Source organism: Electrophorus electricus, chromosome 2 (genome assembly GCF_041902795.1).
Source record: "Electrophorus electricus isolate QZ-2024a chromosome 2, ASM4190279v1, whole genome shotgun sequence".
NCBI lineage: Eukaryota > Metazoa > Chordata > Actinopteri > Gymnotiformes > Gymnotidae > Electrophorus > Electrophorus electricus.
Genome location: NC_137498.1, coordinates 33,872,188 through 33,889,432, shown reverse-complemented (window position 1 = coordinate 33,889,432; position 17,245 = coordinate 33,872,188). Strand labels below are relative to the sequence as shown.

Genomic DNA, 17,245 nt, shown 5'->3' with positions numbered 1-17,245 from the left:
GAGGGCAGCGTTCCGTAATTGTCTACAGGAATGATCAGAGCATATAAAACTATTACAATAAAACTCCTCAACTTTAATTCCCTACAGTAAATAAATTAAAAATGCATTCTGGTCGGACTAGTAATGAGAGCACGCGGCTCGGGGGTGGACTGTGCGGGAGTGGGCCATAAACCGCTGCGTGAATTCAGGTTTTATTCTGGGAGTGGTAGAATGAAATTAATTGCCACTGCTAAATGCCGGGGATTGAAAGGACCAGAGGGGGCAGTTTTTACAGCAGTATACTGTAATTACAAAGGCATCGTCTTCGATTCGGCTGAGCGCACTTTGTAAATCAGTCGCAGCATTTTCCATTTTATGCATCCATTTCAAGCGTGTTTTTCGCCCGTACAAGCACAGGCCAAAAGGGGCTACAAGCGAGCGTCACAGATGGGCGAATGTTGAACGCACTTTCTCTCCAGGCAACCGGGGAAACGGCAGTGGGGTCGGAAATCTGCTCTCGTTAATGAAATGGGATGAAAGTTAACGCCAAAGAGAAAAGAAGAAAAACACGAGCGCCGGAGATGGGGGCACTTGGGCCACGAGCTCCCAAGGAACAGCAGAGCGAAATTTGTCAGGTATGGCAAGTTAAGAAAGTGAGATTTAAAAAAAAAAAAGCTTCTGGTTAGGAATTAGCCGTTTCCTCATCCCACTTCCCTCCTCACACTCCAGTTTACTGAAGTGATGAAAGATCATACATCCATCTAGACCTCACGGCCCTTTCTCCCACAAGCAAATCCACAAGACCACACAGCGCAGCACTGAAGGGTAGGCAGGATTCCTTTAATTATCATATTTCCAACATTTCTTTTATAAAACCTCGAGAGATTTATACCAGTATATTTTAACCAGATCTTGGTCCAACTATATAATTTTTACTGCCACATATTCTATGTATAAATACATTTTTTGTGTGTGTACAGGTATACCTTTCAACATTTTTATTAGCCTATAACAATATGCTTCTATGTACATGAATATGTACAAATACTCATATAATTTTCATATTATGTACATGTAATTAAAGGAATTTTTAAAAAATTCAGTGCAGCTACAAAACTCCTCTGCTGAGGCATTAACAGGCTGGGGGAGTGAATTACTCTTCACCTACTCCAGGAGGCGTCAGAGTGGGAAAGGCCTGCCTCCTATCCTCTAGCTGCCATGACTCTGGAGAGCCTCAGCCATAAAGATCTTGCCCAGATTCTGAGAGGTAAACTCCTTCAACGTCTGGCAGTACATGTTGATCTGCCCTGAAAAGCAAGAAGAAAGAGAAATTAATTAATTTCAAGGAGGGAATATGTAACAGGAGAGAGAGAAAGAGAGAAGAGAAACAGAGGGGAGGAAAAAGTGAAAAGGGAGAAGAAAGAAGAGAGAAGAGGCAGGAGTTATGACAGGGCTGTCTGGCAGAGTAGTTGGATCATAATGTCCTCCATTATGGTGTGAGGGGTGACTGTAGCTCTCCTAAGTGATTGGCTTTCTGCTTGGCAGGGCTGGAAGAGAGACGGCTCGGCCCAGGCAGGGTCCGAGTGGCCTTGGAAAAGCCCATAAGAGACTGAAAATCAAGTGCAGCCCTTTGCAACTACCACAAACACTTCATTATCCTCAACACCACCACTGCTCTGCACACAAGCACATACAAAAGCACACACACACACACACACACACACACACACACACACAGAGTATACAAACCACTTGGAAGGGTTGGGCTGACCCTGGACCAGCATGCTCACAAGCGTTCTGCTCTTCCTGACCCTGGCCTGTATGTTACAGCTAACTTCAGGTTAGCGCTTGAGCATACGTGTCTCAGCTCCTAAAGGCACAGGGGAGAAGCTCTCTGATAACACAGAGTCTAAGACTTGTAGCCTTTGCATCCACCACTGCTGTGTTGTGTATTATCAGTGCACAACTGCCTTTCCTGTACTAGTCAGTAGAGGCCAACAGAATTTAGATTTGAATTAATATACTTGAATGATTATACATCTATTTGTATACAGTATTTATCAAAAATTTCAGAGTAAAATCAGATGAGAATGTTTGTCACATGTGCTTAAGACAAGCACAAGTGAATTCCAGATAAGCGTCTCACCATGAGCTGCTAGATGAATATGGATGGTATGGTAGCCAACAGCAGGCATTCAGTGTGCGACTCTGAGAACAGATCTGCGCTAGCACGAAGTACCTCGCACGACATAGGCAAACCAGCTCCAACTCTAATTACTTCCAACTCAATAAGCAGCCTCACACATAAAGCCCTGCAGGCTCGTGCACTGCACCGCAAATGGAACTTCCAGTAAATCACGGAGCTTAATAATTCATAGTCCTGCAAACATGAGTCTGCCTCTGGCTTCGCCACTTCACAGTGAAGAACATATAAAAGTAAGTGGAACAGAGCTAGGGGAAACATGTGGGGGGTGTTTTTTATGTAATTGAACATTTTATTAACTATATTTTCAAAATACAGGTAATATAAAGTAATTAGCCAAATTTAACACTGTTACAATGTGTAAGAGAGTACGACTGAGACAGTCAGTGAGAATGCAAATAGGACAGAGACCGTGAGACAGTAGCACAGTGAGTCACAATGAGAAAAAAAAAAAAGAGTGAGAGGGTGAGAACAAGAGAACACAGAGTGTGAGAATGAAAGCAGGAGTGAGAGTTTCCACTTTATTTGGGGCGGATTTTGCAGTGAATGCTAATGCTTTTGTGGTGCCAGCCCTGAGAAACGGTGATGGCTGATTCTGATAGATTGAGTGTGAGAGCACATATGTGCAAGTGTGTGTAATTAATCCTCATTGTCACCACCAGGTTGACACTCAGACAGGGGCTATGAAGACTTTCTTACAGGATTGTAAACAATGCTCGAGACCCACCATGACCTGAGCTGCTATTAACTACAGCCATGTCTCACACGTACTCATTAAAAACACAATGCCAGTGAAAGTGCCGGGGAGCAAATGGCAGAAACTTGCATTACCAGCATCAACAGATCAATAGATCAACTAGATCAAGCCTATTTTCCAAGGCAGGAGTTACTGGCTGTTAGTGTTAGATTGTCTTTTATGGTTATGTTTCGAGGCCACAGCAATATCAGCATAGCTAGAAAGAAAACACTGATCTGGTAAACCTGATCTGGGATCAGTGTAAGAACAATCCTTCTAAATGTGTCTGTCCTGTCCCAGGTCTCCTTCATGTCCACTGTAAACAGCTCCTAGTCTCTCCCACACTAAGCCCTCAGCAGGGGGAGAGGGAATCACGCCAGATCTTTACAAAGCCAGATTACGCCGACTAAATAAGGAAAGGAATCATTACCATGGCTGAGTGCGCGCAGCCTGTTCAACACATCCTGCTCACTTGACAGAGCGGCCACTTCCAGCATCTTTAACAGAATAAGAGAAGCTCTCACTACACCTTTTTCCAACTCATTGCCCTACCACAGAACCCTCCTCGTATGCTCCACAGGAATGTCACACCAGTTGAAGCTGCATGACTGATGAGGGACATTTTATACTGGTCTTTATCATAACTTAGTGCCTCGATCAGAGTTCCATCTGATTTGGAGAGCTAATCCAGTATTCTGTTAGTAGTAGCACTCAGTGAGGAACAGGTCAAGGTTAGCAGGCGAGGCAGGAACTCACCAGATATGAGCAGGGTGTCCATGTGTAGCGGGGGCACTGGTGGCTTAAACAGCTTGTTAAGGTCTTCAGGAAGCAGCGCCTCCCCGCGACTCTGCCTCTGTGCATTCTCCTGCTGCCGCCTCTGGATGTACTGCAAGAGAGGGAGCGAGGTACACACAGGGAGGGTGGGTGGAGGGGAGGAAGAACATGAACAGTTGATGTGAACTCAATATCTTCAGTTTGTGACGTTAACCTGCTGGGTGGCCTAGGGCGGATTCTATTGTCTTGCACAGAGACTGACCCTTTAGGATGGACCTTTCACACCCTGACTGATGGAGGACATACAGGAGTGCAAGAGACACTCCATTTGAAAGAAAGAGAGGATGACAAAGGGAACAAAAGCCAGCAGGAGGGAGGTGAGAGGGAGGGCCATGTGTCTGGGAAAAAGCAAATACATGGTTTTCATAGCAGGGAGCAAAATGAACCCATGACACTTGTCCTTCCACCACCTCCAAGACTCTCTGAAGATGCCCCAGAGCTGAGAAGACACATTCCTGAGATGCAGCTGTTGCTGTCTGAGCACAGAAACCCATAGTAACCAGTACTGCAGTGGTATAACTCAGCTCAGTCAACAAAGTCTGTACATATGCGCAGACTTCAGAATCCACATGCTTAATTAACATAGACTGCACATGCTTAATTCACACAGAATGCACATGCTTAATTCACACAGAATGCACATGCCTAATTTACATATAATGCACATGCCTAAATCACACAGAACCCACATGCTTAATTTACACAGAACACACATTCTATTTTCACACAAAATGCACATGCTTAATTCGCATGCTTCAGAATCCCAGTGTGTGCCTCTCCTTGGGTTTCTATCATGAGGAGCTTTTCTAGTGACATTAAAGCAATGACTGGGGAAGCCATGGTTCCCATTTGTGCACACTGACAAACTGAATAAAAAGCCTGACTGAAGCTATGTCCCTTCTGGTGAAAGTAAACAGTGTTCAGTGAATGAGAACAGAAATGAAATGAATACATTTTTTAAATGTATTACACTAAACTGATCTACTGTCACAGTCTTAACTGAGGCCAAATAACTTCTCTCTAGCAGTATGAGATGTAACATTTTAGATCAAACAAATGCACAGATCAATTTACAAGCTCTTACACCATATAGTAAATTCAGCACATCACACTGTATACCACCCACATATCACAGGGCTTTGGGAAGACACTTGTACATTCGGATCAATCAATAACAGAGCTCTGGGCACTGAGCCCAGCAAGGAGACTGCTCCACCTTCATTGCAGCACTCCAATAAAGGCTGAGACACACAGCAGCTCCATCCATCTCCCTCCACCTCCAGTCATTTCATAGAGGCAGTTTGGGTTTTTGTTGTGCAGCCAGTCGCCTGACATGGCCACGCACAGGGCTGGAGCAGACACACCACTGGTCCCTAATGAAATGATGTACATGCTCAAGAACTCACCTGTGCGGTGCTGGCTGACATCAAAGTGCTTGGGAGGAAAAAGTGTCACTTCTTATCAGGTGCGCAGCCAATGCGGCAAGCTGATGTTGCACGCCACAAGCCCTGCGTGGCGGCGTGCTAACTGAATTAGTGCTGAGATAAAGTGTGTGGGTCCCTGGAACCAGGCCAGTCATGCAGAGGTGTTCAAATCTCTCTAGACAGCAAGCCCACACCTCACTCCGGCAACTGAAAGAGCACCTAGGTGAACTATTATTGATTTTCAGTCGATCCATTGTGGCAAACTCCTTACAAAGAGCACCTTTCCAGGTTAATTTTTCTCTGGAATGTTGGAGTTGCAAGGTGGAGGCGGGACAGGCTGCAGTTGAATGGCAGCATGTCCACCTGGACCGGGCCACGAGCGATGGGAGAAGAAAGAAAAGACCAGCAGGCGGAACAACAGGGGTATGGTGGGGCTCCCCAGCACAGCATGGGAGGGATGAGATAAAGAGGCCTTCACTGCAACCCAGTGATTGGGTTTAGAAACTCCTGATTTCCAGTTGGGCAGAGGCAGCAGGGAGTAGAGTTAAGTGATAGGGAGTGCAGGTGGACTCAGGTAGCCATGTTACAGTGTGAGAGCACAAGAGGTCAAAAACGCAGAGGAGTAAGTATAAGGGCTATACACACTCCATTAGTGTCTCACAGTAAGCCTGGGTCAAATGGAACACAACCTGATAAATATTCAGCATGTGCTGGGTAAATGATGTGGGGAAAAACACACACACACACAAATAATGTGTGTGTGTGTGTGTGTGTGTGTGTGTGTGTGTGTGTGTGTGGGTGAGTCCGGGTGTCTTTCAAGGATCTTAATTGGCTAGCCTTTAAAAGTATTTCCATCCATTTTTATAATAATCCCCCATAAACATAGAAGCACTTAGTTTGTTTTTTTAATGCATGTTAGTTAAAAATAAAAATAAAAATAAACTAAAAGGTCTTTAAACAACTGAACACTTTACATTAAAAACTTTGTTTGAGGAATGGAACAGCTAGATGCTAAAAACCTTGCAGGGAAGGTGAGTGGGCAGGGTAACTGAGAGGGTGGGCAGGGCTTTAGTCCATACCTGGTGCTTCTGCTGCTGCTTTCTCAATCTGCGGCTGTAGTCGTTATACTTGACAATTTCCTGGGACATGTCGTCTACACGGTCCATTAGCATCTGCAGACTTTTCTCCAGGTGAGTGCTAGGGACATTCACATACACACACAAAACACCCCTCCCCATCCCACACGCATACACACACGGACAGACAGACCATACATGAATGTGTCTTCACACACACACAGAAGACACATTATTCTCGTATTCATGCAGTGTCACAAACAACAGTCTTCCTCATAATTTAAATATCACCACTACTTTGCCTCCATATTCGACTCACCTGAGAAATGCAACTTTGTTGCTACAGGACAAAAGAAGGAAGCAACATATCCCTGAACATGTGTGAGGCTTTTCCTGTCATCTCTCTCTCTGAGTGGAAGTGGTATTTGACATGGTGGGGCTGTGGCAGGGTGGGACGGGGCTGTAGGGTGGCGGGGCTTGGCTGTGGGCAGGGCTTTGGCAAGCCTGGGCTGTGGTGGGGTGGGGCTCTGGCTAAGCTGTGGCAGGGCTGTAGCGAGGCTGGGCTGTAGCGGAGCTGGGCTGTGGTGGGGCTGGGCTGTAGTGGGGCTGGGCTGTGGTGGGGCTGGGCTGGGCTGTGGCGGGGCTGTTGTAAGGCTGGGCTGTGGCAGGGCTGTGGCAGATCTTGGCTGTGGCGGAGCTGGGCTGTGGTGGGTCTGTGGCAGAGCTGGGCTTTGGAGGGGATGTGGCAGGGCAGAATTGTGGCAGGGCTCTACTGGGGCAGAGCTGGGTTGGGGCAGGGCTGGGCTGGGAGTTCTCCAAACAACATGAAGAAACGCTTCTGCTCTCCTCTACCTTAACTTCATTAGCCTTCCCATTTTCTATCAAAGCTTTCAAATGAAAATAAAAGTTTTAGGTTCATCCTTTTAAAAAACGTCATGTGATTAAAACCACTGATGAATCCAATGCCATGAATATGGCTTTTTGAAGGCCTTTTACATTCAAAGCAACAACAAAGGCATATATGGCACAAGACTCCAACACATATTTAAGTCATTCATTATGGGATTTTTTCATAGCATCAAAGCCAATCTCATTTATCCAGAGGGTACGAATCCCTGCAAATGCCTTATAAAGCTGCCTGACTCCAAGAATTCACCACTAGGTGAGATTTCATTAGGAAACAAATAAATGATTAATCATATCCAGAATACATCACAAGAAAAGCTCCATATTTCAAGCAATATGCAAATCTTGCTCCAGTGCTGTTATATCTGATGTTCGACAGGCAAAATCAGCGACTGAGATGGTAATAGGGGATTTTCTTCCCCAGCGTTTTACAAGTTCCCCTTAAACCCCGAGCCTGGTCTTTTTATTTCCACCACAGCATTAATCTACATTAGCAACCAATTAGCCACAATAGCACATTCCATTAATCTTCCTGGAAAATCCCCAAAGTCCGCTGGGAAGACAGATGAGACGCAAACTAGAGGTAAGGACAAAATTTAAGAGACTCATTCACATGTTCACACACACAGCCACATGCACAGATACTCTTACATACATGTGCACGCACGCACGCACACACACACACACACACACACACACACACACACACACACACACACACACACACACACACACACATACACACACACACACACACACCTCCTGTTAGCAACAGTTACTTTCTACATGGTCAATAAATTGGGTTCTCATTGCTGAAGACAGACGCTCCAATGGTAGCTATTCACACTAGACGCTCACAGCTATCATTTTACCTGCTGCCCAAAGAGAAGAACTGAGGGCAAATAAAATAACTAAAGGAATTAAAGGCATTGCTGAAACAAAACATGATGAGAAGACTAAAGACAGAAAATCCTAGTTTTCTCTCATACCAACCATGAATTCACCTTGTTACAAACACACAAATCTCAGTTTTGAGCCATTCTCTCTACAGTTGGAGCCAGGCAGGGACACCCAGTAAAGTTCTACATAGTTGATGATCTAAAACACAAAGTCAGACCAAAGCTCGGTTTGGCTTAGATGTAACTATGCTTTAGGAAGTAGAACGAGACACATGGTGAAAGGTAGATGTAAACTGGATGCTGGAAAGAAGAAAAAAAACTTTTTCACTTTAACTATCCCTACCAGGCAAATTATAGAGTTTTGCTGGCTCTGCAGGTCTGGCAACAAAGTAAGCAGAAGAGGGGGGATGGGGAGAGAGAGTGTGTTTGTGTGTGTGTGGCCCTGGAAGGAGGTTTTAATGTTTCTGAAGAGGCTTTCTGTCGTGGCGCGCCAGCTCTGATGAATGAGGGCAGGGATCCCAATATGACCTCCATCTTTTACCATGCACCTCATTATTCAGCCTCCAATGAGCTTGGAGAACTCCACTCTCCCACACTATCTGGATTACACACACACACACACACACACACACACACACACACACACACACATACACACACACAAACAGTACACTGAGATTAAAAAAAGATGCAGACACATTTACACTTTGTATTTGTGTGGGCACACAGGTTGTTTTTTGCCATTTCTTCCTGTCTATGCATCTCTCCCAAGCGGTTATACAAACTCCACAAGACAAATTCAAAATTACAGGATGTCTGCTGGGATTCATATTTGAATTGCAGCTGTGCTATGTGCCGCATTTGGCCTTACCTCTCTTTTGGAGGGAAGAGCAGAAAATTATCTTCAAAAAGAATGTTTCTTCAGAAATATCTGAAAAGAGAAGGTGGCCATCATCCTCTTCCGTTACCATAAGCACAACCACACAGTGACGCATCTAAGGAACTTGGTGTCCCAATAAAAGCCGTGGCAACAGGAAAAGGTGAATCATTAAGACTTTTATTTTAATGCTCCTCTGAGGCTGAGGTCATCGGGGAGCATGTCGCCAGCCTGGACCAGGCTATGAGTGGAGGGGAGAACAGCCTTAACTCTGCCCTGCAGACCAAACCAGCACAGATGCAGCTTGCCACTCCCAGCCTGGTGCAAAATCAGACATAACCCATGACTGATGTGCCCCTGGAGCAGAGAGGCACGGACAGCCGCTAGGCATGGGGGGATTACTTCATTTTCAGTGCAACCACGTCACAGCGCTGTCAAGCTGTTCTGTGCCCAGACCTCTCTGTCTCTGCCCAGTAATGAGTGAAACGCATGGGGTGCGTGTGAAAGCACGCAAGAGGAGCCGCACGCAGGTCCGGCTGTAGGCCAACATGCACTTCACCAGTGCAGTACTGACAATTGAGCAACCAGTTTACTTTACTGCAGCACGCTTACATGAGCCAGCCCCTCCTAGTGGAGAAGAAGGTCAGCTCTTTCCAAATTAACTCATCCAGGCACCTTCATCTGAGAGGTCACTGCTCTGAATCCTCTGATCAGGAAGAGAGTGTCTGTGTGACTGGGCCCTCTGACGGTGGCAGTTTAGGAAGGGCCAAGTAAAGACAAAACTCATACACCACCACAAAACAGGGACGAGGGACGAGGGACGAGATGGCCCCATGGTTCAGTCCTGACATTCATATGAGGACAGAGCATGTGGCCCAACCTATAGTGGACTCTGATTTGCTGGAACACGGTATGTGTGTGTATGTGTGTGTGCATGTGTGTGTATGAGAAAAGTTCTCTAGCTTGGGAATACTTTAACACACACACACACACACACACACACACAAGGAGGCTGAGAGTGAGAGTGCCCAGAACATAACAGCGATGGAGAGGCTGAAAGAAAGAAAAAAAAGTAAAGGAAAGATGGGATGCAGGAGAAGAGTGCCAGACCCCTCTGGAGAGGTGAGATCATTTCAAACTGAGGCTACATTTGAACACTAGATCCTTTTTTTTCTAAGGCCAAAATTCTACCAGCTCCAGCCTTTTTCAACACTGTAAAACTCATAAATTCTTTTTTCATTCAACACAGAAAAAAAGGAATTCAATTTAGCCCCAAGATGAAGAGAGCTGATTCGATGTGAACCCTCTGGGGAGAGGGGGTACAGAGCAGGAGAGGGAGGAAAATAAGAGAGGGAGGGAGAGAGGGAAAAAAGGAGAAAGCAAGAAAAAGACAGGGAGGTATTGTACTAGCTGAGCTGCAGTGGTCCAGTGTTTGCTTTGGTTTCTAGGGTAACGGCAGACTGCAAAGAGATAACTTAAACAGATGTGGAGAGAGGGAAGAGAGACGGAGGGAAAAGAGCCCTAGAGCAAAGCCACTGATAAATCTGCCATGTCTGTGCACTTTTTTAGTATTCCAGTCATTAGAGAGGGAGACAGCACTCCCAAAGATAGACAGGAAGACAGAGGGAACATAAGGGGGGGTAGGGTAAGAGTGAGAGAGAGAGAGAGAGAGAGAGAGAGAGAGAGAGAGAGCTCCTTTACTGGAGCTATGGATACTGTGTGCCTTTACAGCCTTACAGTTTAAGTATTGTATATCATGAGGAATTTTCATCCTGCAACTGATACTGAGCAATATAGAGCTACATATTTCAACATTGACACTTGAAATTATGTTAACTAATACTGTGCTTTTAATTGTAAGCCATTTTAAAATTAATCAGTGCATTTCAATACATAGACAGTGTGCTCTATGTAGCCATTCCTATGACTTATCAAAAACCAATGTAATGGCAAAATGCTGGATTGATCAGACCTTCCAATAACAAGAAGATATAGTGATTCATTAAATGCTTCAATTTAAGAGCAGTTTTTTATGTAAGCTGGGATGTTTGTTTGCAGTGCAGCAGATACACTGCTAAACACAAAGCACTTTAGTGATTATTCAAGCCATGAAAGCTGGCATTGGCCAAAACCACAGTTCTGATTAATGTTTGATCAACTGTGGACCCGTAACTGAACGTTGTCCAATTTGGCAATTACAATCAAAAAGACCACAGGAGTGGAGGTTGTGCATGCATCTAGGGTGGGTGAGTGGGTGGGTGTGTGTGTGTGTGTGTGTGTGTGTGTGTGTGTGTGTGTGTGTGGGTGTGTGTGGGTGTTTTGTTGTGCGTGTGTCCTCACACCTTGCCTTAGTGAAGGGCAGGTAATTGCTGATGTATTCTTTCAAGTGCTAAACAGTGCTGCCACAGCTTTGCCTTTCATCCAGGAAAGTATGTGACAGGGCTGAATTAAGAGAGGCAAATGAAAAAGATAAAATTCTCTTTCTAGTCTGCCAGGAAAGACCTTCAAACCTACCTGGACCTTTGACAATGAAAGAAGTAGCTTCCCAACATTCTATCCCCAAAAAACATCACCTCACTCATGGCTGCCGGGAACGTAATTAAAAAATTAAAATGCTAAATGAAAACTCAAAACTTCCAACAAATGCATTCCTAAATTTTAAAAAGCAGGCAAAAACGATTGAGCTGATATCTGTGAATTATTTATAGTATCCGATCTATTGATTCATCTGCTGCTCTGTTGGGACTATTACTTTAAAAGCCACTGTTCTTTGTCTGAGCAGGGGAAAGAGAAGAGGCCAGGATATTAAAGAGGTACATTTGTGAACACAGTCTTGCTTCTTGCTATATTACAGTGCAGGAAGTGGTTACTGCTTAGTTTCACAGTAAAAGTTGAGTGAGTGTAAAATTTAACTAGTCATCATTGTAAGCAAACCTATGCTAGTGGATAATACCCTTAACGTCATTCCTTAAGATGAAAACCATGTGGAGATACTGAAGAAAGACTCAGGCCCAAGCTGCATGTTACATTAGTTAATTTAAGAAGCTCATTAAATGTAATCCTATTTAGTACAACATAATCGAGCTAGCTACAATGTGGATAGGCAGCACTCACAAAACGCTAACTGCATGTCAGTAAAGTACAGCAGCAAAAGTTATGCTAGCTGGCTACTCTCATCATTTCTTTCCTGGCCTTCAAACTTCTCACTAACTGATTCTCAATTAGTAATATCTGGGTTCCTGCCACATCCCTTTATTGAGAATATAACCCCAGAGTATTAGCACACAGTGGATATTCATAAATGGTGATTAGCAACGTGTTAGAAAACAACTGTGGATGGTGAGGTGCACACAGAGACAACAACCTTCACCTGACTGATCAACTTCAATGGATTAGACTCTAAAGACTTCAATGGATCTCTTCTAAAACCCAAAGCATGGTTTAAACCTATGCAACAAAACTAATTGTTTATTAGGAATCTGTAGAAGCACTGAAGAAAATGATCTTTTGATTAACTGCTTGCAACACGTCACCTCTTTTACTTTCAACTGATGAGCTCTAGGTTAATACATATTAAATAATGATATAAAAAATGGCAATGGAACCCCTTGCCTAAATTCTTTCTGGTTCTAACTGACAAATTTTGTGTGTGTGTGTGTGTGTGTGTGTGTGTGTGTGTGTGTGTGTGTGTGTGTGTGTGTGTGTGTGTTAGTGCGACTAACCTGCTGGAGAGGTTAAGCAGTTTGTGTTTTCTGCTACAAAGAGACTTCTCCTCCAACTCCCAAAACAGCACGTTAATGAGGTGCGAGTTCTTGATGACAATGGGCACCTCTTCAAACATGTTCCTGTAGCCCACACTGAGGCTGAGACAACACAGCAAACATCTTGCTTCATGGACAGTGAGCAGACCAGGCAGCAACCAGCCTCTACAAAGGAAACACTTTAGGCAGACCGTGTAAGGTAGTCCAGACGTCACACGCCATAGCCAATGGGGAACCAATATTTATGTGTTCAGGTTGAGAAGATTTTTAGTGTGTTCATTATTCGTGTGGTACACAATTCTGATTACTTTTTCTCTTTTATTTGGTAGATAGCATGAGTATAACCTAAGGGTATGTGTAAAGATAAATATCTAATAATTTTCAGAATACTATTCCACACCCTCTAAAACTGCAATATGAAATAACAACCTTGTTATGGCCAGTCACAGAAATCTGAGAAGCACTTAGCACAGGATGGAAATAGTTTCTTTTTTTATGTTTTACAACTGTAAGCTTATAAGCTATGTAAGTAGTAAATACATAGTAAAAAAAAAGAAAAGCTAAGGCATGTCCAGAAGAGGACACATACAGGACAGAAATCAGCTAAATGTAAAAGAAACAACTCTGCTCACCATTTCTCTCCTATTAAAGCATGTTTTTAACAAAGACACATGACACTTTCAATTTAGCCAGTATTAATAAAAAAGTTCTGTTACGATTTAATTTGCCAGTGTTCAGAGTGCAAGTTAATTAGGTGAAAAGACCAAACTGAGCAACACACTTTCAAATCCTTGAGTGCCGATGAGATTTATCTCATGTCTATCTCTCCCCTACCTCATATCACTGAATCTGATCACTCACTGAACACAGAGATCTGAGGGTCACATGCAGAGGTCACTCATAACAAACTCCATGAAACTGTCACAACTCTGCCAGCACTAATAACTCCATTAGCGTGAGCAGTCAAGGTTAAAGTCGACACTTTCCTGGCAAGAAATTGGCTGGTGACTCTCATGGCTGATCAGAAAAACAGCTTCGAAGCCCAAAGTGGTTTTGATCAGAATTAGTGGCACAAATTCAGAGAATGTGGGCAAGATATCAAACCAGAAGAGCTGACTGGGGTTTGGCACTGGGAAGTCAAGGCGCTCCCTGTGTGGTGAGCACACACACGTGTGACTGTGCACAGCTGAGTGGGTCGTGTCTGCACCAGCACAGGCTGGTTAACATATCCTTCTTTTGAGAAGTCCTTCACCATACAGATGTCCATTAGCTTGGGAGTCAGCCGGTAAGCCTTAAGGGACAAAGGGCCCTGTGCCATCTTAATGGGATCTACAGAGAGAGAAGGAGGAAAAAGAAGTTATAAAACATCTCACGCTATGTTTCCTGCTCTCCCTGTCCCCTACCGTGCATCACTTCTCAACCGCTGTCTTGTCACCTTTTTCCCCCCTCATCAGATCAGCCTGACTTTATACCAGCTAACCAATGCTATCACTAAACAGGACCCAGCTAGAGGTCAACCTGTCAGTTCTGCTGCAGTGGGCGCCTGAACACAAGGTGACAATCATCATCAGCATCATTAAAAACATTTCTGTGAGAGATGACATTGTGGGAAATTTCTGTGCTGGCTTATGAAGCCTTCAAAAGTGCTAGCTGATGTTAATGTTTGCAGGGAGGCGATTTATAGAGAGTTAGAGTGGATTAATTCCTTCATCAGGAGGTAGGCATCCTGGGTCCAAACGGCTATATTAGTCCTCCACTGAGGCTTGCTAAAAGCTGCCAGTCACCCACACATTCTGACAGGCAAGGAAAGTATTTGCACATTTCCGACACAATTCTGTCCACATTTCCCCCCACATTCTGTCATTCAAGAAAGTTCTCAATTGCCTGACTTCTCATGGTGTAGTTCGATTTGGGGGTACTAGAAGACAAGAGTGGAGCTCGATGAGGATGCAGAGAAATCACAAAGCTGAAGGCCCATTAGACACCTATGACAAGTGCTGTAGAGCAAGGAAATGAAGGAAAGTGGGCACTCCAAACATGGTCTTCAGGAGCTAAGAGGGAATTCGCATCCTGTAGCGCTTTTCACTGCAAGCATGTGGCTGTCTCTGTGAATTCTGAACATGCAATGCTGATTATATCCTTAGCAATCGAGTCGGCTGGTCGAAAGCTGGTGGGTATGAACACTGGGGAGGTGCAGGTTGACAGGGCCATTACAACACTGCTCTCTCACTCCTCTGACCCTGGGCGTCTTTTATGACCCTGTAAAAGCATTCACCTACATTAGATGTAGGCCAAACAGGCGGGAAGGAAGGGAAGTAAACCACAGCCATGGAAAAGGTCTGGCTGCAGCTTTAATATATGCCCAAGCCTCTATTATTAATGTGAGAAACAGAGCAATCAGGCCTTCAGACAGACCAGGGACAGCTCCTGGCTTTGGGGTCAGCCACTCGAATCGTGGCAAAATCGACCTGCCAGTCACAGCCCAGTGACAGTTCAGCAGTGAGGACAGACACACCCTGACCCTTAATAAACAGTGCTCAGGTGAAGAGGGGCAAGGCTTCATGATGAGGCTGTCAAAGGCAAGAGTCTTGACGATGAAGATCAGGAGAATCTGAGCTTCAAATGATTCATTGAGAAGAAATTTAACTGCAAAGATACATTCACATTCGACAGGATTAAAGACATCTCCAGTTTAACAACTCCAGGAATGAGAATGTTATTACTTGGACTAAATGGTATCTACAGCTATAATGCCAATCGTAGCATGTCATATAATATTTAATGTTGATATCAAAAGATCTTTAAGACAACAAGTATGACATTTTAATTCTACATAAGTGGAGTCACTATTATGAAGTTGGTCTAGATGGAAAATAGATATTAAAAAATACCTTTGATTGCCATTCTTATATATACACAAATATATGCACTCTGAGTATCTGAGTTTACATCTCTCTTTTTATGTATTAAGTAAACATAAGAGAAACAAATCTAATAACCCCCATAGTAAAGCACTATGTAAAAATCTCACAAAGTACAGTGAATATTTACATATATACACCTGCCTTCTGATTGCTTCTAACAAAGTCAATTATAAGTGCCACTTTACTGTGAAGACTTACGTATTTGATTTTCAACCTTCCAGGGCTTATATTTTCAGGCATGAATACAGTTTATGATGAAAGTATGTCAGTTGACCACCTGCATTCATTCTCTGGATAATTTACTGCCATCACACAACCCCTGATGTACAGTTTGCAGTTTGCATTTGGCAGTGAGGTTGCCAAAAGGCACAGGACAGTTAGAAACAAGCCCTTTAACAGCTGCTGGGGAGAAGTTGCGGTTTTTCTAACCAGATGTTGGAGGTGATGAAAACAGGCTTTAAGGTTTGCTCTATAGCAAGTGGCTCTCCATCTCACAGGTCACAGAGTCATGCCAGTCCGCACCTTTATGGGGCCGCCCCAGCCGTGCTGAATGGCCTCATTGTTCTAGTGAAGTGGGCGGAGTGAAGGGAAAGAGGGCAAAGCAGGGTGTGTAGAGGGAGCAGGGTGTGGGTGCAGGGTGCAGGGTGGAGTCCTGGCAGCTGCTGGGTGTCTGATCTGGACGCGTCTGTGGGCCTGTCTTGTGGAAGACCGGACAGGAGAGTGAGGCAGCCTCCTGATAGGGAGTCACATCTGGCACGAGGGTGACGACTAAGAAAACTCTGTGAGGGGGAAGGAGCAAGCTGGGCAGGGCACAGAGAACACTCAGGGTTTTGTGTGTAAGACTGACCACCTCCCACCCCCACATATGCACCCTGCCCCACCCCAGTCCACTAGACCTCCATGCCTGCAGCCCCTCCATGCAATCGCCCCCGTAATCACAGAGAGTGTATGGCAGGAGAGGCTCAGAGCTGAGTGTGAATGCAGGTCTGTCATAAACGCAGCGCCATAGTCTGGCCCCTGCCCCTCCCCGGTTGTTACTACATGGCCATCTGGTAGAGCTTGTCCGCGGGTGGCGCTGGATAAACTGGTACTGGAAGGGTGGAGGTGGGGGCGGGGGTCCAGTGAGCCAAGCCCTCCAGCATTCCTAAAGGTCCACATCAGTGCTCCGATAGCAGGCAAAACAAACAGAGAGAAGGAAACCCTGTCTAGACAGAACTGCTGCTGGGCCACTACACACGTCGAGGCACTGTTTACACAAGGGGTGGGGGGGGGGGGGGGGGGCAAACTGCTGTCCATAGCCAGGAGAGAGAGACAGACAGAGAGAGATAGACAGGCACAGAGAGAAACAGTTAGGGGGGACAGTGGGCTAAGGGGTGGAAAAAGCGCAAGTGTGCGTGTGTGTGTGTGTGTGTGTGTGTGTGTGTGTGTCTATCTGTCAGTGAGATGGAGACAGCCAAAGAGAGACAGAGAGAAGATGATAGAGGGGAAGCCAGGCTGAATGGGAGAGGTGACAGCATGAAGGGGGAGCAGCTACTCTTGGCCAGCATGGAGAATAATGGAGCCGGTGAGATAAGGAAAGCGAGAGGACATTAGTGATGGGAGAATGAGCAAAGCCAGACGAAGACA

At 44.9% G+C, this 17,245-nt stretch overlaps 1 protein-coding gene across 10 annotated transcripts in view; it reads right to left on the bottom strand.

The window, feature by feature from the left end:
• Positions 1-773: 773 nt before the first annotated feature.
• The window catches only part of eif3hb (eukaryotic translation initiation factor 3, subunit H, b), a 42,178-nt gene continuing 25,706 nt past the window's right edge, over positions 774-17,245 (bottom strand). For 4 of the 10 annotated variants that reach the window (XM_081700178.1, XM_027025456.3, XM_081700165.1 and 1 more), the window contains one exon: positions 13,160-14,024. In XM_081700178.1, the coding sequence (XP_081556304.1) occupies positions 13,759-14,024 (266 nt within the window). In that variant the 3' untranslated portion in view covers positions 13,160-13,758. Of the gene's footprint in view, positions 1,287-3,348; positions 3,416-3,674; positions 3,805-6,255; positions 8,657-8,928; positions 8,989-12,656; positions 14,025-17,245 lie in introns of those variants that run through there. The other 6 variants (XM_081700187.1, XM_081700196.1, XM_081700205.1 and 3 more) reach the window with 5 other exon arrangements.